The sequence below is a fragment of the Prionailurus viverrinus genome, chromosome B1, assembly GCF_022837055.1.
Source record: "Prionailurus viverrinus isolate Anna chromosome B1, UM_Priviv_1.0, whole genome shotgun sequence".
NCBI lineage: Eukaryota > Metazoa > Chordata > Mammalia > Carnivora > Felidae > Prionailurus > Prionailurus viverrinus.
In genome coordinates this window covers 113,804,272-113,827,807 of record NC_062564.1, presented here as the reverse complement: position 1 = coordinate 113,827,807, position 23,536 = coordinate 113,804,272, and the positions used below count along the sequence as shown (strand labels likewise).

Genomic DNA, 23,536 nt, shown 5'->3' with positions numbered 1-23,536 from the left:
CGCCACTAAATCCATGACTATCAACTGTTGATGAGGATTTTCCATCTTCTGTGATTGGAGGTAGTTTTTAATTATTGAATTACATTTTTGTTTTCTGATAGAGCCTAATTTTGCTAAAAGAAATGGATCTTCAGATCTGGCTTGATGCCCGTAACTTGGGAAACTAATGTAGAATAAAATATATTCTTAAACCAAGATAATGGCCTTCATTACAAACAAACATGCTGCACTGAGTTGACGTGGGAGAGCTGCAGGAGACATTCTCACCAGAGCCTGGGTCCTGCTACTCAGTGGTGGATTGAAGCATTTTGCCTAAAAAATCTAGGTACTGGGTTTTGTTTGCTTTGTTTTTGGAGATCACAAATGCAAAAACTATAATTTATAATGTTATATAAATAAGCTGCAGTATTTTCTAGCACCCCTAAAACATTGAATTGTTTTAAACGTTAAGTGTATCTTCACAGTATAGTAGCAATTACATTCATAGGAAAAGGATTTAATAGGCATTTCCTTGCAAATCTGGAGATGGGCAACTATTGAAATTTTCTTGACATGTGCTTGATTTTCATATTCCTTGGAATGTGTTACTTTGCTGAAACCATTTTCAAAGCCTAGGTCGATTGATCCCCTGTAAAATACACTTGAAGGTTAAGTAACTACAGATCTCAGCTAATCCCATCTAATCTGCTGTTACTAAATGGCTGTTTGCATTCCTGGCACACCAGTTTCTGAAGTTTAGGATTTGGTTTTTACTTTCTGTTCAAATAACCTCTACAAGGAGCGATGCGTCTTTCAGCATGCCTGTGCATTGTGCTCATTAGCTTTTTGGAGGGAGTGAGCTGTTCATGTCCTTCACAGTGCACCTGCGATTATCATGGCAGAAATGACGGCACAGGATCAAGGTATGCTCCTCTCCTTGCTATTAAGTGTTCTAATGATTTTTTTGGAAAAGGACTCCAACTAGGCAGCCTTATTTTGAAAGCAAATTGTTGACCAGGTATCAGAGGACAGAAGGTTTAATTTACCTAAGCTTTAGCTTAATTGTGTTAATACCAGTTGCTCACTCCATTGTTTTCATTTTGAGCAATTCAGCTCTTAAAACCCTCTCAAATTATCTGAGACTCTCAAACACATTCTGTGTAACCAAAATCTTCACTGCACTCATATTCACAACATGTCCCTTTTAGGTCAAACCACTGAAATGTGTGTGGCCAGCTCAGCTTGTTTACAGAAGGCATGAGAGGGAGGGCCAATCTAGGAGGTACCAGAGCATTTGCTTCCCTGATTTCCCATTTCTTTTTCATGCCTTCTGGCTAGACCTTAAAAAGTAGGAAGGAAGATCACAAGAGTGAATTTAGAGATGTTCATAGTTAGAATTTTTCATTTTAAGGTACTGGAGTTTACAAAGAAAAGTTGGAAAGATACAAATCAGCCTTGTCTATTGCAGACACTGGGGGGCCTCACTGAAGTTAATCTCCGGGCTGCCTTAACATCTACCTGTGGAGTGAGAATACTTACATACTAATAATGTAGTGAGTCCTTTGAGATAGAAGTTAAATGCAAAACAGAACTGTTGTTAGCTAAACCTGGTAGAACTTGATTTTGGTGGGGGGGGAGGTGGGGGGGGAGGATATTTAATAACAACCAGATTATTTTGTGGCTTGGTTGAAGTGAACAATGAGCCTCTCATTGAAAATAATTAATTAAAAGTATCGCCCAATTTATGTCTTAAAACTATTTTTTTTAATTTTTATTTTTTAATGTTTATTTTTGAGAGAGAGAGAGAGAGAGACAGAGTACGAGAAGGGGAGGGGCAGAGAGAGAGAGGGAGACACAAAATCCCAAGCAGGCTCCAGGCTCTGAGCTGTCAGCACAGAGCCTGATGCAGGCCTCAAACCCATGAACCTTGAGATCATGACCTGAGCCAAAGTCAGACGCTTAACCAGCTGAGCAACCCAGGCCACTATATCTTACAACTTTAAACAAATAAACAATAACAAGTAAAATATATTTTTGAGTAATTTGATTTGTTATTGTTTGAACTTTACTTAACCAACTCTTTGTATCTTTTTGGGATATTCACTAAGTAGGTTAAGACAAGGAAAGAATGTAACAAATTAAAGACCTACTTGGCAAAAGATATGAAGCAGTTAATGACTAGGGGCTCTGTAATTTTGAGAAAACAGCCACAGAAACGTTTATTTTTTTCCCCATGATAACCCCATTATTGATTTTATAAAAACCATAGCACATTATGCCTGGCAAGGACTCTAGAAATAATCTAGTTTGACTGCTGTCCTTTTATAAACAAAGAAACACAACCATACAGAGATTAAATGACTTGTCCAAGGTCACAACACTGAGTTGACGCAGTGACTGGTTGATAAAGATGCTACGTCTTTCAGCTTCCTATCCAGGCATTTTTTCCATTACGCTGGAATGCTGACTTACCATTCTGGTATAAAATAGCACTGAAAGTTGTAATTTGGAATAGAGATGAAGAAAAAGAGGTGTTCCTAGAGAATTCCAATGATTCCATAGTCTTCTCCTAAAGTTACAGAAAGGAGATGATATTGTCAGCGCACTCCAGCTTTCTGCTACCTACTTCCCTTTACATTATACACTGGCTTTTAAAATTCACTGATTTAATGTCCTGTTTTTACCAAATGGCTGTTTCATTGTTATTATGTACTACAAGTATAATAGACTGTAATTTAGACTATGCTTTGCAAAATTTTTATTGTTCATTTTTCAGCAATCCAGTGGGAGTGAGTATGAATAAGGGATAAATAAGTCTTTTTTCAGGTTAAAATGAATCTAAATTCTCTGATTCTTCATACTTTATATCCACAGAGGGGACAGGCTTGTTTTTCTATGCCTGTTTTACAAATGCCATTAAACAAGATCACAATGTGACTTACTCAAGGTCACTTAAGCTAGTGAGTGGTAAAAGAAATAAACTTGCAGTTTCTGGTTTATTCCTTAGGCTGAAAGGAACTCACCGGTCACATTAAAATAGAGTTCAACTTTAAGCATCTATGTGAACACTTGGCTTTTTTTTCTTTCTCCTTCCTTCCTTTTTAAAATTAAGTTATTTAAAAGGGATCAATTTATAACGTTAACAGGGGATTTTAAAAATATGGGTCATTTCCTAAAGTGGTTAAAAGTGTGTACTGTAGAGTTGGACAGATGTGGGTTTAATAGGTGGCTGTGTAACCCACTGGCTATATGACCTTCAGCAGTTGCCGCACATTGGTGGGCCTCAGTTATTTTCTCTGTAAAAATGAGATTAATGATAAAAAATGGCAAACACCCATTATTATGTGCCAGGAAGGTATAAAATTTTACACCCATTTCAATTAATCATCCTAACAGTGCCATGTGGGAAAATGAAGTTGAGGGACTGACGTGGCTTTTCATGTCCACAAAGGAAGTGGCAGAGCTTAGATCTGAACCAAGATCAGCCTGACTCCAGAGCTGGTGCCCTTACCTATTACCCAGTATCTACCTTATAGGGCTGTTGATAAATTAGGTGGATGTGATGTGTGTTGCACAGGTCTGACACATAAAGAGTTCCATCAATAGTAGGTTGAAACACATGAAATTGCTGATATTTGATCACTTTTATCCTACAAAAATGGCCATTTCATATGATTCAACCTAAAAGAAGAAGATGATGGTGATGATGAATTATGAATAGGTCAGCCAGGCTGAACAGGTATTTTGTGAAAACGAGTAGGAAATGAAAAACTGATGCATGTTTCAAGTATTATTTTTTCACGTGGGTCTTGGAAAGCAGGTTTCCTTCCACTGCTTTTGTGACACTAGGTCGGTGCTATGTAATGACCTGGATATGAACGAGGTCCCTATGAACTTCCCTGTGGAAACGGTGAAGCTACGTATAGAGAAGACTGTCATCCGCAGAATCCCCGCAGAGGCCTTCTACTACCTGGTGGAGCTCCAGTACCTCTGGGTGACTTACAATTCCGTGGCCAGCCTTGATGCCAGCAGCTTTTACAACCTAAAGCAGCTGCATGAGTTGCGCTTGGATGGAAATTCTCTGGCCGCTTTCCCTTGGGCATCTCTGCTGGACATGCCCCAGCTGAGGACCCTGGATTTGCACAACAACAAAATAACCAGTGTGCCTAACGAGGTGGTCAGGTACCTGAAGAACCTTGTCTACTTGGATTTATCAAGCAACAGGCTAACCACACTACCACCAGATTTCCTGGAGAGCTGGTCCCACTTACTTACAACATCGTCAAGAAGCCTGGACCTTTCACCACAAAGAATTATTCTTGGTAAGCTCAGAAGCCTCTGGGCTTCTTGGGTCCAGATTATTTGCTTTGCGTGCCTTCAGCTGTTCAGCCTTTTCACATTTATTGAATTTGGCTTTTTACTCTATACTTGAGTTTTTGATGGAACGGCACTTTATTGGTTGACTTAGGGTCAATTGACTTGTTTACCCTGTGTAACGTGTAATGGCTCTCTATGAGCGCTGGAGGGAGGGTGGCAGGCAGTATGTGTGTTGGAGGAGCGAGGATAGTTAGTTTCATAAACTGAGAGACTGATGGTGCTGTCAGAGATACTGGGGCTGAGTGACAAAACCTACCAACCTGCCCTGTTTCTGTGAACATATCAATGCTCCATGCTCTGCCACAGTCAACCTGCTCTGTTCTCTTTTCAGCCCTTCATCAGGCTCTTCAGGAGTAGAAGAGGGGCACTGGCATCTTTATGAGGGGGCAGTGGTTTAATTAATTAGGGAGAACAGCTTCCAAATTTTCTTAATCTAGAAAAAATGATGAAGGCACCAGTTATTGGGGTCGCCTAGTGGATTTGGTCTCTTAGTTTAACTGTGATATGTTTTGTAGACTTTGATCTTGACTTTGTTTAGGTTCTATGGGTATTTGTCTTGGGTTCTTAAAGTGTAAACTCCTTTCAGTAAGTCTATCTCTTCCTTTTTTTGTATCTTCCCACAGTGCTTTGCACGGCGCTCTACACATGGCAAATGCCCGGTAAATGTGGTTGCCAGATTGAAATCAGGGAACTGAGACCCTTCTCAAGGGGTATCTGTGGGCAGTGAGGTCTTTCATACTTTTGTGTGTAACACAAGCCTGAGGCTCTGATCAAGTTGATTTCCTAAATTCTTGTTCACCCAGTAAGCCTAGGTCATTAGTTCACCAGTTATGTCCATCAGGGCTGCAGGAGAGGCTGTATTTCTCAGGATGAAAGAACTGGGTCTTTGGCCGGGGAAATGACTTATAAGCCTTTTGGCGTGAGAGGCAACTCGATGCTAAATTTGTGCCAGGAATTCCTATTGACCAATATCACATGCTTATATTTGCCAAAGCAAATTATAAATAAAGATAACTGAGATTTTTTTTTTGATAAAAAGGAAAAATGCTGTGGCAGCATTTAAATGATTTTAGCATTGCTTTTGTTGAAATGTAAATACATTTTGGTGCTTATGAGACTAAAAATATGAGTGATAAAAAACAGACACGAAGAGGAAAAATCATGTAATTTTTTATTATATGGCTATTTTTTGTTTACCTACTGTTTATCTAATATTTCAAACATTTCTATTAGAGAATAAAAGGAATATTATAGGATGGATTGGGGAAAAATATTAGTTTAATTTAACAATAGTTGTGGAGTCCTTCTTATTATGTACACCATGACAGGCACCGTGTAAACCTGTACAGCAGTATTTATTTACTCTATTTTAGCCACTAATTTAGTCCTTATGAGTAAGACTAATAGCTAGAAATTGTCTTAAACATTGAGATTCTATTTCTCTACACATTTTTCTAAGTTTCTTTGAAAGTGACTCTTGGTTCTAATAGAATTACCAAATGGAGATCTATAGTAGAAAATAAAATCAAATTAATAAATTCTTATTAATAGCTCTCTAATGACTAGTCACTAATATTGCTAATATCATTATGAAGAATTGATTTATGGGAAATTAATATTGTTACCTTGTGAGTTAAATCTGGATAAAAGTTTAGGGATCAAACTGAAAAGGGTTATGAAATCTCACAGTCCTAAGAGATAAACATCTTTATCTATGCTTCAGGGTTCAGATTGTTCAAAAGCAGATTCTTTAAAAAGGTGACATGAAAATACTTTTGGTATAACATTAAACTGAGAAATCAGGGTATGTAATTATACATATTCATGATCATAACTATTTTAAAATGTGCAAAGAGGAACGCCTGGGTGGCTCAGTAGGTTGAGTGTCTGACTCTTGACTCTGACTCAGGTCATGATCCCAGGGTTGTGTTGTGGGATTCAGCCCTGAGTTGGGCCCTGCACTGAGTGTGGAGTCTGCTTAGGACTCTCTCTCTCAATCTCTCCCTCTGTCCCTCTCCCCTGCTTGCAATGCTGTCTCTAAAATACAATACAATACAATACAATACAATACAATACAAATAAATAAAATGTGCAAAGAAAAAAATTTAAAAATACACTAGCTGGTTAATTGTCCTCTTTGGGTGGTGGGACATCTTTTCAGTATTCTATATTTTCAAAATGTTCTGCTTTGGTCATGCATTGCTTTTATAATAGTGATGATAATAATGATAATAAATAACAAAAGATATTTTGAAACATGCCCAACCATATGTGGCCACTGATCTTAGCAAAATCATAGCCTGCTATGTAACAAAAGGGGAAAGAAATGCTCTCCTCTAATAAGAGGACTGGCTCGGGGCACCTGGGTGGCTCAGTCAGTTAAGCATTTGACTTCGGCTCAGGTCACGATCTCCTGGTTCGTGGGCTTGAGCCCCGCGTCGGGCTCTGTGCTGACAGACAGCTCAGAGCCTGGAGCCTGCTTCAGATTCTGTGTCTCCCTCTCTCTCTGCCCCTCCTCCGCTCACGCTCTCTCTCTGTCTCTCAAAAATGAATAAATGTTAAAAAAAAAATTAGAAAAAAAAAAAAGACTGGCTCATGTGTGTGAATCACACACAGAAAACTCGGGGTTTTTCATCTGGAAAATGGAGATAGGAGGACTCACTCCCTCTTTTCTGACTCATAAGACTGTAATGAGAATATTATAAGATATTTTATGTGACAGTTCTTTAGAATATGAGGTGGACAGTCTCTGAGGTTATAATTTTAGATCAGCAATAATCCGCAACAGCTGTGACTGAGATAGATGTGTCTTATAAAGAAAGACTCCGCTATTTTGGCTTTTTCTGTTATTTTAACTATATTGGAGTCTTCTAATTTCGTCATTAAAATATGGGTGAGAACCAGTTCTAGCTTTTCTAGAACTCAGGTTTTAACTGTAGCAATTATATCTTTCCAAGTACCCTCTAGAATTTACTTTTCTATTATTATGGTGGAACACATTCTGCTTTTATTTGTTATTGTACCGTGTTCATTATTGTTAGCAGACAGTGGTTCTGTTTGTAACCATAATAGTAATAGGTAATATTGATGGAGTGCTTACTCAAGGCCAAGTCTCGTTCTTATACTTTACATATATAACTTCTTCCAGTCTCACGTTAACCCTGTATTAAGTATCATTTCATCCCCATTTTACAGAAGAATTGAGACACAAGGTAAGCCACAAGCCCAAATTTACTCATCATACTCATGGAGCTGGGGTGTGAATACAGGCTGTTTGGCTCCAGAACCCATGTGCTTCCACACTCTTTTGTAATGTATTGTATGTAATAACACTAGAGTTAGTTTCCTCACGTATGCATTACTATCTCTTTAAATCATATATTTATTTAATATAAAAAATTAGGGAGAGGCTTTTCCGTGACTCTTCTTTCTACATGAGTAAAAATACAGCTTAATCAAATTATCCTCTAATGTATCATAAAAACATAAACAAGTGTCTTGCAAGTAAACATTTAAGTGAACTGTGAAACTAGATTGGAGTTTTGATTTGCAATACAGATAAATTTCCATGGTCTCTTTCTCCAGAATAGACAAATATTTACACAGGCAGACTCTGTGAAGCTCCACACTCTTTGTCTTGGAGGAAAAAGCTTGCAGTAGGAGAAGATATAAAATGCTTTTCTGGGTGCTTTTTACTGGCACCCAAATTTTCTCAATTGCAAACATAAGCTCTTCTCCAGATTAGAATTAAGTTTGCCCGAAGGGCAGCGGCCACATGAGTATTCCCACAAAATTTTCTAAAATGGCATTAATTTAATTCAACAAACACCTGTCAGTCCCTGTTGGTATGCTTGTTCTTTGCTAGGCACCAAGGAGACAAATCCACGCAGTTAAGGCTGACTCCTTGCTAGGACTAAGGACTGCTCTTCTAAGGACTCCCTGGCAGTATCTCAGCCTTCAGGACAATACCATAAAGTGGGTCTGTATTACCACCCTTTTACAGCTGGTGGAGAGGCAGTCAAGCTTCAAGTTCAGTTTATCTCCAGAGAGATCATTCTTTTGTTTTTCAAACCTTTTCTAAATTGAGGAGTTGAAGTATAACTTACATACCATGGATCTTAAGTACACAACTTAGAAAATGATGATAAATGACATACCTCCACAGAACCCACACCCTCACCAAGATACGGAATAATTTTATCACACTGGAAAAGTTCCCCTTTGTCTTTTTTCAGTCAATCTCCTCCATTCCAAGCAACCACTATTTTTTTTTTCTTTTAAAAAAAATTTTAATGTTTATCCTCGAAGGAGAGAGATACAGAGCGTGAGCAGGGAGAAGCAGAGACAGAGGGAGACACAGAAGCCAAAGCAGGCTGCAGGCTCTGAGCTGTCAGCACAGAGCCCCATGTGGGGCTTGAACCCACAAACCATGAGATTATGACCTGAGCCGAAGTCGGACGCTTAACTGACTGAGCCAACCAGGCACCCCTTCCACTATTTTTATTTCTATCACAGTAGGTTAATTGTGTTTGCCCTAGAATTTTATGTAAATGGAATCATCTAAAATACACTCTTGTGCCTGGCTTCTTTCATTTAGCATTATTGTTCTTGAGATTCATCCATGTCGCTGCATGTACGGATAGTTCCTTTTGCTGAGTCATACTCAATTTTATGAATGTATGAATTGTTTATCCTTTCTCCTGTTTTTGGACACATGGGCTCTTACCAGTTTTTAGCTTTATGAATTAAGCTGGTGTTATCATTTTTATACAAAGGTTTTTGTGGCACCTATTTTCTATTTCTCTTGGATAAATTCCCAGGATTGAAATTGCTAGGTCCTAAGATGGCTATATAACTCCTTAAGAAACTGCCAATTTTCCAGAGGTTGTACCATTTTACACCCCCACTAGCACTGTGTAACAGTCTACTTGCTCCATATCCTCACCAACACTTGATGTTATCAGTCTTTTTCATTTCAGTCATTCCCTAGGGGTGGGTGGTCAGGGAGTGATTTCACATTGTGATTTTAATTTGCAATTCCCTGATGACTAATGGCATTGACCATGTTTTTCATTGGGCCATTGGTCATTGCTATATTCCTTTATGCCAATATACAATTTTTAAAAGTCATTTTCTTTTTAGTATTGAATACAAGCCTTTTGTCAATTATATGTATTAATATTGTCTCCAAGTCTGTAGTTTGTTTATTCATTTTCTTCATGGTGTCTTTGATAAGAAACTTTTAAATTTTAGTGACGTCTGATTTACCAGCTTTTTCTTTTATAGTTAGTGCCTTTTGTGTCTCATCTAAGAAATATTTGTCTTCCTACAAGTCACATAAATATTCTGTTTTCCTTATAGTTTTAACTATTATGTTCAGTCTCTGGCTTTATATTCTTTGCTTTTATGCTTATGACTGTGGTCCATCTCAAATAGTCTTTGAGTGTAGCGTGAGGTAGGGGTTGAGGTTTTTTCCAAACAGATGTCCAGTTGTTCCAGCACCCATTTGTTGAAAAGACTTTACTTTCCCCCTTGAATTGTTAGACACTACTGTCATTACAAAACGGACTAAGGCATGGTCTTTGCTTTCAAGAGCTTATAGAATAACTTTGGTACAAGAATTTATTGCTGACTTTTCACACACACACAAAATAGCACAATTAATTCAACTACTGTGATGCATGGAAAACATTATCCTTTTACAAAAGGAATAAGGCAAAGTTGGCTTGCCCCATCCAAGAATAGTTACATAAACTAAATTAATTAATGCAAATTACTGTGACTGTGGTGGGTGTGTTGCCTTGAAGGAATGCAGTGCAAATAACAGTTTAACTTCAGGGAGTTCTTGTACCTTTGTCCCCCAAAGGAAAAAAACAAAAAACAAAAAACACAGAACACCTGATGAATGTGTTCAGCACTCAGGTCATTATTATTATTCAGGCTCTAAAAGTTGTACCTTTGACCTTGGATGTTTCAAATCTAGAATAAACATTATGTTTTTGAGGGATTTAAAATATTTTCCTGTTTTATGTAACTTTTAGACATAACTTTTAGACATAAAAGTAGGATTAATTTTTAAGAGAATTTTGTTTCACCATTAACACATTTTTAGGACAGTTTCAAAGCATGAGTAGACCCGTTAATGTTACAGTTCTTGGATGGTTCCCCACGTAGACATTTGTGCTCCGGACATTGCTGCTTTGACGTGTTTATAGATAACAGCACTATAGCTGCCACCCGGTGGCCCTAAATATTTTTAGGTGATGAAATGAGTTATGGTGGAAGGGGTAGTAGATTAGGAGGCTAAAACATCTGGGATTTAGTTAGGACTCTAAGCTACTTACAGAATCAAGGCAGTAATCTCTTTGTGCTTTAGCGTCCTCTGATGTGAGACTTGGAGAATCACACTAGCTTCCTGAGGTCAATATAAGACATACAGTGCTTGGGAATGAGATTTAAAATCAGGATACTGAGGTTCAAATCCTGACTATATTCAGTTGTGTAACGACAGGAAGACCCTTAACCTCTCTGAGTGCTGGCTTTTTCCTCTTTAAAATGATGATGATAAAAAAAAATAAAATGATGATGATACTAATATTATCTACCTCATGCTATTGTCAGGCTTGAGGTAGACAAATCCTTCAGCATACTTAGCACTGGTGGAAGACAATTTTCCATGGTGTCTCACATTTCTGTCTAGTGAGCAGGGGCACTCACTGCCTTTTGTTCTGAACTATCTTTTAAAGGATGTTTATGTAGAGAACTGCTTTGGAAGGTAAAGATGTATCTCCCTCCAGAGCAAAGGGTAGGCATGTTTACTGCCCAGTATAAGGGAGATAATAACGTCTTCCTCCAGATCTCCTTCATCTCTGACCAGAAGTCTTATGTCTTCTGCCAACTGGTCACCCTAAAGTTGGATAAAACTCAGACCCTTTACAATTCTTGACAAGTACAATATTTGTCATACAGGAAACAATAACTGTCAACTTGTTTTGTTATTCTTTTATAAAGCAAAAATTTAACATAACAAGTGTTTTGAGAGCAAAAAGTATTATCCACATGTTAATTGTTACATGACAGAATGAATTTGATGTTTGCTGGCAAGTTGGATATTAGAGAACTGGTCATAGATTCACAGGACTAAATGTAAGAGGAAGAAGCTCAAGATAATTCATCCATGGAAGAAGTGAAATTTCTAAGATAGAAGATAAAAAAACTGTAAATTTTTATAAATTCTGGCAGAAAAATATGAACCACTCATGAAGTGCTATTCTAATAAAAATAGACATAAAGAGACATAAATAGAATTTATGAATGAAGTTAAATCTTCTAACATGGTTAGAATGTTTAAAAATTAGGATTGTCTTTTCTCCTTATGAATCAATGTTATAATCCACTCCATTAGTAAAAAGCCACAACCATAAATCTTTTTGAGATAAATCTCTTTCAGCTTTGCACTTTATTTACATGGGACATCACCCTTAATATCATTAGAGAGATTTTTGTCTGACCAAAGGCTCTGAAGCACTACCTGAGATCCTTCTAGGATATTAGCAAATAATTATATACTTTCACTGTCCCTGGATTTGATTTTTGCTCTGAAGCCCTTTCTTAATTTGAGAACTTTGGAGAGGCTGGGTTTAAGAAGCAATTTTATTACTGAACCCAGCAAGTTTTGGCTCCTTTATATTTAGCAGTTCTTCCTTTAGCTGTTGTCTGCCCTTCACATTTTACTACGAGCAGCAAGAAGAACCGGGCAGCAGTTTCAACACTCTGTGTGGAAGGAAAGTATCAATGGCTGGAACATTCATTTCCTTGAATGTGTTTTCTCCTTTCCATGTTAACCACAGGTGGCAGTGTTTCTAAACTTTCTGCCACTCCATAAAAGGGTCTCCTTTCTTCTGGTTTCTAATAGTTACATTTTCCTCACTTGCCTTTAAAGCTCTCACGGACACTCTTCTTGAAGGCCAAAGCATGTCTGCTAACAGTTCTGAAAGCTGAGGCAGTCCTCCAACTGGAGGCTGTCAGCTAACTCTATTCCTTGCTGCTGCTTCTCTCTTGAAGGGGGATTTGGGTAGGGCACCTGTACGGCCCCCGTGCATGGCATTCATGGCAAGCTCTGTTCCAGCCTCTCCCAGTCTCCAGTCTTATCTCCTGACATCTCCTGCATCTCACTCTACATGCTACACAGAACTTGTCCTACCTCCAAAGGTCTTCACATCACTCAAACCCAGCTTGATTTGGGTGCAAGACACAGTGCAGGCAGAGTTAGGTGTCTCTCTACACCCTCCAATACCTACGGTAATAGAAGTACTTTCGTAACATGCTAGAAATACCTCTATTAGTGTATTTATAGTATTCTGTGGTACTTGGATTAAAATCTTGGCTCAGATGCTGATTAGCTATGTGGCCTTGGTCAAATCATTCGATTTCTCTATATCTCAGCTTCTTCATTTTTGAAATGAGGACACTAATACTCTTCTTCATAGGATTTTTGGGATTAAATAATAGAGGTACGTCCTTAGAACAGAGACCTGTACAGAGTAAATGCTCAGTAAATGTTGGCTACAATCATTAATGGTCGGAAATGACAGGCTATGTTCATTCAGGTAGCCAGATTGTAGGGCAAAACTGACAGAGAGGTGACTCCCCTTTCATCTCTCAAAGTACTTCTGTTTTTAGGGAGAGAGTGCAAATGCTTGCCTGCCCAAGTGACTATGATGTAAACTGAAGTCCTCTGTTGATAACCTTTATCAATCTTTTCCTCCCTTCTGGTTTAGGTCTGCAGGACAACCCTTGGTTCTGTGACTGCCACATTTCTAAAATGATCGAGTTGTCAAAAGTTGCTGACCCTGCTGTAGTGCTTCTTGATCCACTGATGATATGTAGTGAACCTGAGCGCCTGACAGGGATTTTATTTCAGCGGGCTGAGTTGGAACAGTGTTTGAAGCCATCAGTGATGACGTCGGCCACCCAGATCACATCTGCTGTGGGCAGTAATGTTCTGCTGCGGTGTGATGCTACTGGCCAGCCTACTCCACTGCTCACGTGGACCAGATCTGACAGCTCACCAGTTAATTATACAGGTATTTTCTTAATTTAGGCCTATAAAACAAGAAGTTTGCAAAGGTCTGAATTGAAACTCATGGTTTTATGTGATTTGAAATTGGCTAGTTAATTCTAATAAAATACACCAAAATTATTGGGTGAAAGGACTTTGAAAAGTTCATTTTATTGGTTAATCTTTTCCTCAGTTTATCTAACTACATAGATGAAATTAGATAATCTGATTTTTAGACAGAAACAACATGATCCAATGGATGGATGACTGCAAATAAGGCCTTTGTCTTGCTGCATCATCTTGGGATATGGATCACTTTCAAATGTATATCTATTACAGTTTTCTTTAAAAAAGATTTTAATATAGGTTTCCCATTTTTGAATGAGTATTCAAATCATTATTTAAATTACATGCAAACCTTATTATGAAACAAAAAGTATATAATTTTTAGAAAAATTGGTTACATAGACTTTTCAGATCCTACTCTGACCAACTCAGTGCTTTGGCTTTAGTTTCAATAGTGATATTCTGATTAATTAGAGTGATATATTTTAAAAATTCACTGAAGCTAAATGTAAATCAAGATAGAAATAAAGAAACCTGATGGGAATAAAAAATAGCTAAGGCCTAATATTCTTATAAATAGACAGTAAAAGGCCCACAGCTTAAGGTAGCAAGCTAAATTCTGGGATCCTAGGATAGTTCTCAGTACATTATTATTCTTCATAAAGATTCAGAAACCAAGACAGAATGGTAATATGTTAGATTTTAGTCTTTAGGAAAGTAAAATTCCAATTTTGCAAAAACTGTACATTATTCTGCAAATAATAGAATCCATGGCTTACTAATTTATTTAGATTAACTATAAAATGAAAGATTGAGAATACTAATTTTGACTCCTCTATGCCAGAAAGTTATCTGCTATGCCAGCCGGCTATGTAGATAGATAGCATTTTATTACAGTGAAAAAATATCTTGGGAAATATTTAAGTAAGATCTTATAATAACCATTTCATAGTGAGTTAAAATTGGAAAGGATCTTTGAGACCACTTTGTCTTCTCTTATTTTAAAAATATAGTAACAGAGGCTTAAAGACACCAATTGACTTGTCTGAAATCAAACACTAATTCGTGGACTAACGTTTACTAAAACCAAGTCTCCCAATTCATAGCCCCCCATGTCTTTTTAAAATACCATTCCCCATATAGACCTCATGGAACCCAGCATATCAAAGACCTCCATGTAGACAATTTACAGAACTTATCACCTGCCATCAGAGATTTGCAGTGTGCCATTTCCCTCTTGGTTTATGTGAAAGGGATACATGTAGAACCAGATAGGTTGGCATGTTGCTTGAGTTTTTCCTCACAGAGTATATATATTTTTTCTTACAGTAATTCAGGAATCTCCAGGAGAAGGAGTCAGATGGTCCATAATAAGTTTGACAGGCATTTCTTACAAGGATGCTGGGGATTACAAATGTAAGGCCAAAAATTTGGCTGGGATGTCAGAAGCTGTGGTTACTGTGACAGTGGTTGGTGTTGTCACAACCACGGTATTATCAGACACCTCTGAAAGAACTGGAGATCACCTTGAGCAAAGAGCCCAGCCAGGATCTAGATCTACATCCATACCTGGTTCACTGTCATCTCCTTGGTCCTCTAACTCATCTTCTTCCCCTGCTTCTTCCATTTTTCTTTCTACTTCTACTTCCTCTCCTCCCTCCACTGCTTTCTTCTCTTTATCTCCTTCCCTCTCCTCCATTGCATCTTCAATCACAACTCTAAGCACCAGAATTTCAACAAAGCCCACCATGGCCAGCCAGCAGTCATTCCAGCTCCGCCCAGATGGGAAAAGAAATGTAAAGGCGGAGATAGGTGGAAGTAAGCTTCCTTCAGCTAGTGCAAGTAAAAATGAAGAGTTGGCGTCATTGGATCAAGCAATGCCAATGGAGACAAATACCACAATAGAAAATCTCAGAGTAGTCAGTGAGACTGAAGAGAGTGTGACATTGATGTGGAACACTGTCAACACTACACGTAAGTCCGAGGTGACTGTGTTGTATTCCAAGTATGGCGAGAAGGACCTGCTGCTGCTGAATGCAGACTCCAGCAAGGACCAAGTAACCATAGATGGCTTGGAGCCTGGCAGGCAGTACATAGCATGCGTCTGTCCAAAGGGAGTGCCTCCCCAGAAGGACCAATGTATCACTTTTTCTGTTGACAGAGTCGAAGAAGAAGGTGATTCTCAAGTGTCTTTCCTTATCGTGGTGAGCGGTACTGCCTGTGTTGTTGTCTTGCCATTGATATTTTTCCTGTTGTACAAAGTTTGTAAACTGCAATGTGGGTCAGAATCCTTCTGGGAAGATGATCTGGCAAAAGAGACTTATATTCAATTTGAGACCCTGTCCCCCAGGTCTCAAAGTATAGGGGAACTTTGGACGCGAAGGCACAGAGATGATTCTGAAAAATTGCTGCTTTGTTCTAGGTCAAGTGTGGAATCTCAGGTGACCTTTAAAAGTGAAGGTTTGAGACCAGAGTATTATTGCTAAGGTTTTACAACTCAGGCACATGTGAAGTCCATACAATTTCTTCCGCACAATTAAGGATCTGAGGATGTGGTTGACCCTCTGTTTGGATGACTTTTGGACAGATTTTCACATCCTCTATGAAAATCACAAATGGAGTGCTTTTAATTGTGCTTAAAAAAAATACCATGCGAAGGGCACTTGGCTGGCTGTCAATAGGGCATGTAACTCCTGATCTCAGGGTTGTAAGTTTGAGCCCCATGTTGGGTGTAGAGATTACGTAAAAACTACCATGTGACTTCTGAACTAAAAAGACAAATAGTCTGGGTTTTTGTTATGTGGAAGATGTCCATAGAAATAATGTTTAGGGTACTGCTTAATAAGTTAATAGTATGTTTTAGGATAGTGCTTAGTTCTTAAAAATAAATTCATGTGAGAATAGTTGTCAAAAAGTAAAGTCTGAATTTTAAAAAGATAGTTTTCCAAGAAGTAAAGATTAGCATAACCAGGTAAGCCTTGATGTTCATCCATGCTTGAAGTGCTTTATGGCATTTGCTGTGCCTAGTAGGCGAGAGTGGGAAAGTATAGAATTTTGCATTCATTAAGGTTAAATGCAACCCATTGGAGAGGGAGGGCGCTAGCTCTTGGTACCATTATGCATTACAATACTGTACGGTTGTATTACTATTGCAAGAAAAAACTTCCCTTATCGTTAGAAACATAGGTATTAGGAAAAATAAGTTTAAAAGGAGGATTGTGAACATAGTAAGTCCATTTCTAAAAATAGTAACCATTGCATTCTAATGCATTTGCTAACAGACTGTATGAATCTTTTCAAAAACATAAGTGCTCATTTTGAAACAATCTCCTTAATACTTTGATATTCACTCTTCTCTTCCCCTCCCTCTTCTCTTTCTCTCCCTCTCCCTTTCTTCCTTCATTTCTTTTTTTTCCTCTTCTGCTTTGTCAGAAGATATTCAGGTCGTCAAAGGACCACAGCTAAGTTGTTTGTCCTTTGCCAGGTTATATTTTGTTTTGTTTTGGTTTTTAAATATAATTTGTTGTCAAGTTAGCTAACACACAGTGTATACAGTGTGCTCTTGGTTTTGGGGGTAGATTCCCATGATTCATCGCTTACATACAACACCCAGTGCTCATCCCAGCAAGTGCCCTCCTCAATGCCCATCACCCATTGTCATGTTATATTTTGATTTCCTGGATAAAGGGAAGAACTCTGAAAATTCTTTTTAGATCTGAAAAGGATGTTTTAGGATCTTGAAGAGCAGCTTCAATGGATTAATTTGGTCAGATTTTCTAGGTCAAAAACATCACGGAAATTGAATTGGAGGGGGGCATATAAATAGATAGGAAAGGGGCGTCACACATAACATTTATGTTTTTTTTTTTAAAGAAGTTTATCACCACCTTTACTAAAGATTATATTCCCTTTACATCAGAGATTTTGGAGTACAGAACAGATTTATAAAGGTGTGTCAGGAGTTCTGAAATACCCTGAGAAGCAAGTTCTAAGAAAATCCTGTATTTTTCATAAGGAATAGACAGGCTTTAATGTAACACATTGTGAAAATTATAATACAGGCAGCTGGATAATGAAAAATCATTCATTCCAAATGGCTCTTAATTAAAAGGAAAAATATTTCTAGTTTAGGAATATTCTACATATTATGAGGAGACCAGCATGGATGGATGGCCTGTCCAGAGCTCCCAAATGTCCCCTTCTTGTATAATTTCCTTTCTTTTCCTTCTCTTTCCTTTCCAGCCCATTCTTCTTTGGTGCTTTCATCACTGAGTGCATTGTCTAATCATCTAATGATTTAAAATTTAGTATGAATTGTTAAGATTTGTTAGAAAGATACCTTTTACAGGCAATTTTGTGTTTCACTTCAAGTTGTTGGCTCAACTTATTTTGAATTAATAGATTGCAAAAACTTGCATTTCTTTACTCTAAAGACCTCATGGAGTTCACTCACTGCCATATTTAAAGGGTTCATATAAACAGACTGCCAAAATACCACTACATTAGAAATGATGACTACAGGAGAATGTTACAGATTACTGAGCCAAATGGCACCCAGACTTTACAAAGGTATGTTATTTGTCAAGAAAGGAAACTTGGGACACCCTGATGAAGTAAATTACTGACTTCCCTCGTAGTCAAAATCAAGTGATGAGGTGCCTGAGTGGCTTAGTTGTTTAGGTGTCCAGCTTAGGCTCAGGTCATGATCTCATGGTTTGTCAGTTTGAGCCCGTGTTGGGCTCTCTGTTGTCAGCGTGGAGCCTGCTTCAGATCCTGTGCCTCCCTCTTTCTCTGTCTCTCTCCTATTTGTACTCTCTCAAAAATAAATATTAAAAAAAAAAACAAGTGAGGCCTACACTTATTTTGACTAATGAGGAAAAGATATTTGCTGGTGTGGAGAAGAGAAAGCACCTCTGTCATCTTCAACTTGGACTTGGTACATGAAGTAAGTCCTAAGTAATCTGTTACTAATAGTGAAAGGACTAAAACTGTAAATAATCTACTTTCTAAAAATACATACATTTGAGTGTAAAGTTATCCTGATAATATCACTGCTCTTATGTTCTTACAAGTATGCTTTCTTCCTTCCTTCTTTCTTTTCTTTTCTTTTTTTTTTTCTTTTTTTTGAGAGAGAGAGAGAAAGAGAGAGAGAGCAAACAGGGGAGGGGCAAAGAGAGAGGAAGAGAGCAGGCTCCAAGCGCAGCGTGCAGCCTGATGTGGGGCTCGATCCCATGACCCTGGGATCATGACCTCAGCTGACATCAAGAGTCGGACTCTTAATCAACTGAGCCACCCAGGTGCCCCACAAGTATACTTTCCTGAGTGGGAGAAAAAGGTTGACATGGCAAGCAGCATGGAATCCTATATAATCAGCAGCCTGTTTATCAATGTTACCTTAAGCACTGTGGAGAGTGATCATAACTGATACATAACCAATACACATGACAATTAAATATGATTACAATGTTTTACTTTCAGATAAGATATATTTGAGGTTTGTAAAACTTGGGTAACTGGTGAGGGTATGTCACATGTGAGACTATAAAAAATGATATGCTATGACATAAAAAATGTTGAAAACTCCAAGCTAATGTTTATTATGGTCAGAAAAGAAAATCCTGGACTTCAGAGTCAGACAAGTGCCCCGGACTTTGGGAAACTTACAAAAAGTTCAAAGAAAAAAAAATTTTGGCCCACAGACTTGAGTTTCAAAAAGGGAATATGGCTAACAAAGGGAGAATTTAAAAACCCAAAAACTTTTAGCTGAATAATTATGAAATAATTCAAATAAGACAGGAGACAGCTCAGGAAAGCTAAATGGCTGTCTACTAATCTAAAAGCTTAAATCATATATATATATGTATGCAAATCTATCATGAAAGTGTCATAAATAAAGGCCCCCAGTAAACTGAGGATCAAAAATATGGTTGACTCGGGGCACCTGGGTGGCTCGCCGGTTAAGCGTCAGACTTCGGATCAGGTCATGATCTCACAGTTCGTGGGTTCGAGCCCCGTGTTGGGATCTGTGCTGACAGCTCAGAGCCTGGAGCCTGCTTCGAATTCTGTGTCCCCCTCTCTCTGCCCCTCCCTCACTCACACTCTGTCTCTTGCTCTCAAAATATAAATAAAACATGTAAAAAAAAATATATATATATGGTTGACTAGAAGAAACTGTAAGGCATTTTTTGTTGTTAAAAAGAAAAAGGAAATAATAAGTGTACTGTTTAGAGATGATAAGAGAAAGTATATCAGAGAAGTAGCAGAATCATTCAACTCCTATTTTTTCTTCTCCTTTCTAAATGGGTTTTAAAACTGAATATGGAGAAGAAACTGAAAAGTGAAAATTTTAGCCCAGGATAGATAAGGAGTTATGAGGCCAGATATATTACTAGGGTGGTAAAAGAATTTTCAGCCATCATCTCAAAGCTACTGTTCAGTAGCCTTTGAAAAGTCATGGCAAATAGGAGAGATACCACAAGACCACAAGTGACTAACTTTCATGTTTATTTTTGAAGAGGAGAATAGGGTGGGTTCTGGAAATTACAGGCAACTTGATTCATGTTTGCAGAATTGACAACAGATTGTTAAAAGGCTTGTTTCTGAGCATTCAGAAATGAATATTATGGTCATTAGCAGCCAACAAATATCAACTAAGGAGAAGCTTTAATAAACCAGAATGGCCTGTTTTTTATGAGGTTACTAGGCAGATCAATCAAAGGACTGCTTGAAAATCAAATAGCAGCTAGCTATTGTTATTTGTCTTGCCTTGATGGAGTAATATGGGTTGCTTCCTCTCAAGAATGTCTAGTAATGACTTTAAATAACATGAGAAAGTGTCTGCTAGGGTGCCTCTACCCTATTTAGCGTTTTGTAAATGACTAGATAAATACAGACTTCTCAACTCTACAGAGGACATGAAAATAGACAGGGTGTCTTATGTTGGTGCTTCTCAAACTTTTCCTAATGGAAGGGGAAAGTGAACGTACATCTGAGAAACCAGAACAACTATTCTAAGTGGCTGCCAAAAGAGACATTTCTCTCAATTATTTTGTCTTAATTGAAAACCATGTGATTTTCCACTCTATCTCATAATTTTTAAAAATATAGAGCAATTCTCTGTCTAATCATTATTTCTTTTTTTTCTTTTTTTTGGGGGGGGGGTAAAAACTGGCATCTCTGTGTCTTTGAATATCTTGGTACATATTCTCCAAGGTGCTCTGCTTATCTTCATCCACGTCAATTATAGAAACCTCAAATAGAATAGGGTAAAAAACAGAGAACTGTGGCTCTCTATTAGAGATTTTTTTTTCATGCTGAATAAAGCTATCAATGAACACATTTATATGATAGGTGAAGACACCAAATCTTGAAAAGGATCTTAGATGACTTTTTAGCAGAATTAAATCTAACAGGGACAATATTAAATTTTGCATTTAAATTGGCACAAATATGAATGTTCAAGTGATAAAAAAAATCTATGACTTAAGATTTTAAATTTAGATTTAGAATGATTACAATCATTCTATGAACCAACAGTTATTTAATTGCTAAATATGGTAGCATTAAGTTACTTTAATATAAGTAGTAGGTAGATCAAGAAAGGTAACAGTCCCTCTATACTCTACATTAATAAACCATTTCTACAGGAGCAAATTTAATTTTTGGTGCCATAACAGGGACCTTGAGAAACTATGGAGTATCCACAGGAAGGCAAAACCAAGATCACCAAGCATCTAGAAACTTTATCATGCAAGAATGTGTTAAGAACTGGGGTGCCTAGGTGGCTCAGTTGAGTGTGCAACTCTTGGTTTTGGCTCAGGTCATGATCTCAAGGTTTGTGGGATTGAGCCCTACATTGGGCTCTGTGCTGGCAGCATGAGGCCTGCTTGGGATTCTCTCTCCCCCTCCCGCCGCCCCTCTCCCCCCCTTCTCTCAAAATAAATAAATAAACTTAAAAAAAGAAAGGGTTAAGAACCTAGAAGGACACTGTAGACTACAAGTCCTCTGGTCAATCACTTGGACTGTAGCAGAGAGACAGAAAAATTAATAAAAGTATATTCTTGGTTTTAGTTGAAAGAGAATGCTAATATTTGTCTTGATGAATAGCCACTTTTTGTTTAATTTCTAATAAAATTGATTTTGTATATAAACACCTGACTCTTGATTTGTTTAAGTAGTGAAACAAATTAGGCTATATTCCCAGTGCATATTTTGGTGTTGTTTTCCTTTTATGCAGTTAGTTTCAACTAAGTGGTTGGATGAGAGTTACTGTAATTTTTTCTCTTTGGTGTAGAATATAATATTGATGATTTCTATCTTAATTATTCAGGGAAAAAAACCCTCAATGTTTATGTATTATTTTGGTACAATTTGCAAGCACAATCAAGTCCTTAGAGAAAAGCAGAAACTTTCCTATCATTGCCATTATTTTAATACATTGTTTATTAAGGGTGTTTTTTTTGTCTTATGGAATTTCCCAAGTGTTTAACATTAAGACAGTAGTAAATGCTTAGAGTAATTGCATTGATATTCACTGACACTGAATTCCTTATTATACTTTCTGTGATCCCTAGGAGTAATGAAAAAAGGTAAAAGTACAGAAGAATTGTAAGAGAAAATATCTCAGAAGGCAAGAGAGCAGGTCTGAAGGATAATGGCTGCCCCTGGAATCCTAGTATCTCCATGCATCCTTCCAAAAATCATCACCCCAAAACTATTAGTTTGACAAAAAAAATGCAAATAAAACCACATATGACCCATATTTTTAGCATTAGGAGAGAACAGCATAAAATACGAATTGCCTGTGAAAGAAATTAACATCAAATTCCAATGAATGCCCTGCCATTGCTGGAAACTGGTAAGTATAGAGAACAGGAGAAGGAAGTCTTAAGGGACTGCAAGAAAGAAGAGAGCTGAGTGTATATGTGAAGCAAAAACACAAAACCACCAGAAAATGAAAAGCAAACATCAAGTGCAAATACATGGACCTCACATCTGAGACTTGGTAGTTCCTAACATAAGCTACAGGGAAGAGGCATGCAAATGAGTGGGACCAGAGTTAGAAGCCTTGGAAAAGCATTACTTTTAGGGGAGAAGGAGCTAGAGAAAAGTGGTACTTGTCAAAGGCATGGTAATAAAGAAAAGAAAGAAGCAAAAGGGGGGAAATTAAAGCAAATGCACTGATATTGATCATTTAATACATTTAATTGTAGAGCAAAGACTAAAACAAGAGTGGGTACATGAGTGGAAGAATTGTATGTGAACAGTGTACAAACTGACAGAGTAGAAAGAATGCAACTAAAAAATGAGAGGAGAGGAAATAGAGAAACAGGAGAGCAGAAGATGAATTGTCTGCTATATAAGTAAAATGTTGGAGTCAAAGAATACTATTTAAAAATTATAGACCAGGGGTGCCTGGGTGGCTCAGTAGGTTCAGTGTCCAACTCTTGATTTCAGTTCAGGTCATGATCCCAGGGTTGTGAGATTCAGTCCCATGTCAGGCTCCGTGCTGAGCATGGAGCCTGCTTAAGGTTCTCTCTCTCTCTCTCTCTCTCTCTCTCTCTCTGCACCCCTCTCCCCCACTCGCGTGCTCTCTAAAATAAAAAAATAAATAAAATTATAGACAAGATAGTAAAATGTTAAGTAGGAAAGAAGAGAATTAAAGACCCTACTACAAAAGACCCTTTAAAACAAGAACAAATGCATGCCTTCCTAAAAGCCAAGAGAATTTTAAAAAAGGGGGGAGGGGCAAGCAAAACACCAAACAGAGAAAGATTAAAACTATTTGTTTCTAAAAACAAAGCAAAATATCCTCAGGGTTTCCAAGCAAAAAGGTCAACTTAGTTTTAAGGTTAGAAAAATTAGGTAGCATCAGACTTCTAAAAAACAACATACTAAACAATATACAGCAGAGCTGCTTTTTGAGGAAACTCAGGGGAAACAAAATGCAAGCCAGGAATTTTCTATACTTAACTTTAAGTCTATAGAAGATAGAAAGCTATTTCCCCTTTTTCCTAAGAGGTTTAAACTTAGTGTTTTAAGACATATTTTGCA

The 23,536-nt window shown here is 37.7% G+C and overlaps 1 protein-coding gene and 1 long non-coding RNA gene across 5 annotated transcripts in view; one reads left to right on the top strand and one right to left on the bottom strand.

Annotated features, from left to right (window-relative positions):
- LOC125163489 (uncharacterized) overlaps window positions 1-23,536 on the bottom strand; it is a 60,125-nt gene that overhangs the window by 17,190 nt on the left and 19,399 nt on the right. For 2 of the 3 annotated variants that reach the window (XR_007151477.1, XR_007151478.1), the window contains exon 4: window positions 2,452-2,548. The exons of the other annotated variant lie outside the window; for it this stretch is intronic. This is a non-coding gene — a long non-coding RNA (uncharacterized LOC125163489). The remainder of the gene's footprint in view (window positions 1-2,451; window positions 2,549-23,536) is intronic. 3 annotated transcript variants of the gene reach the window in all.
- Window positions 41-17,008, top strand: LRIT3 (leucine rich repeat, Ig-like and transmembrane domains 3). 2 transcript variants are annotated; one of them, XM_047855285.1, is made up of 5 exons: window positions 41-325; window positions 779-902; window positions 3,829-4,301; window positions 13,137-13,442; window positions 14,813-17,008. In XM_047855285.1, exons 2-5 carry the CDS (start codon window positions 784-786, stop codon window positions 15,967-15,969), a joined length of 2,055 nt encoding a protein of 684 aa, XP_047711241.1. In that variant the 5' UTR covers window positions 41-325; window positions 779-783; the 3' UTR covers window positions 15,970-17,008. The 2 variants fall into 2 exon arrangements, with proteins under 2 accessions (XP_047711241.1, XP_047711242.1); XM_047855286.1 differs by lacking the exon at window positions 779-902.

Bases quoted from the DNA above. Each gene is read 5' to 3' on its own strand.
- LRIT3 (XM_047855285.1), top strand. From the start codon at position 784: ATGCGTCTTTCAGCATGCCTGTGCATTGTGCTCATTAGCTTTTTGGAG. The intron at 4,302-13,136 runs GTAAGCTCAGAA...CTTCTGGTTTAG, and splicing joins ACCACAAAGAATTATTCTTG to GTCTGCAGGACAACCCTTGG. The intron at 13,443-14,812 runs GTATTTTCTTAA...TTTTTCTTACAG, and splicing joins CTCACCAGTTAATTATACAG to TAATTCAGGAATCTCCAGGA.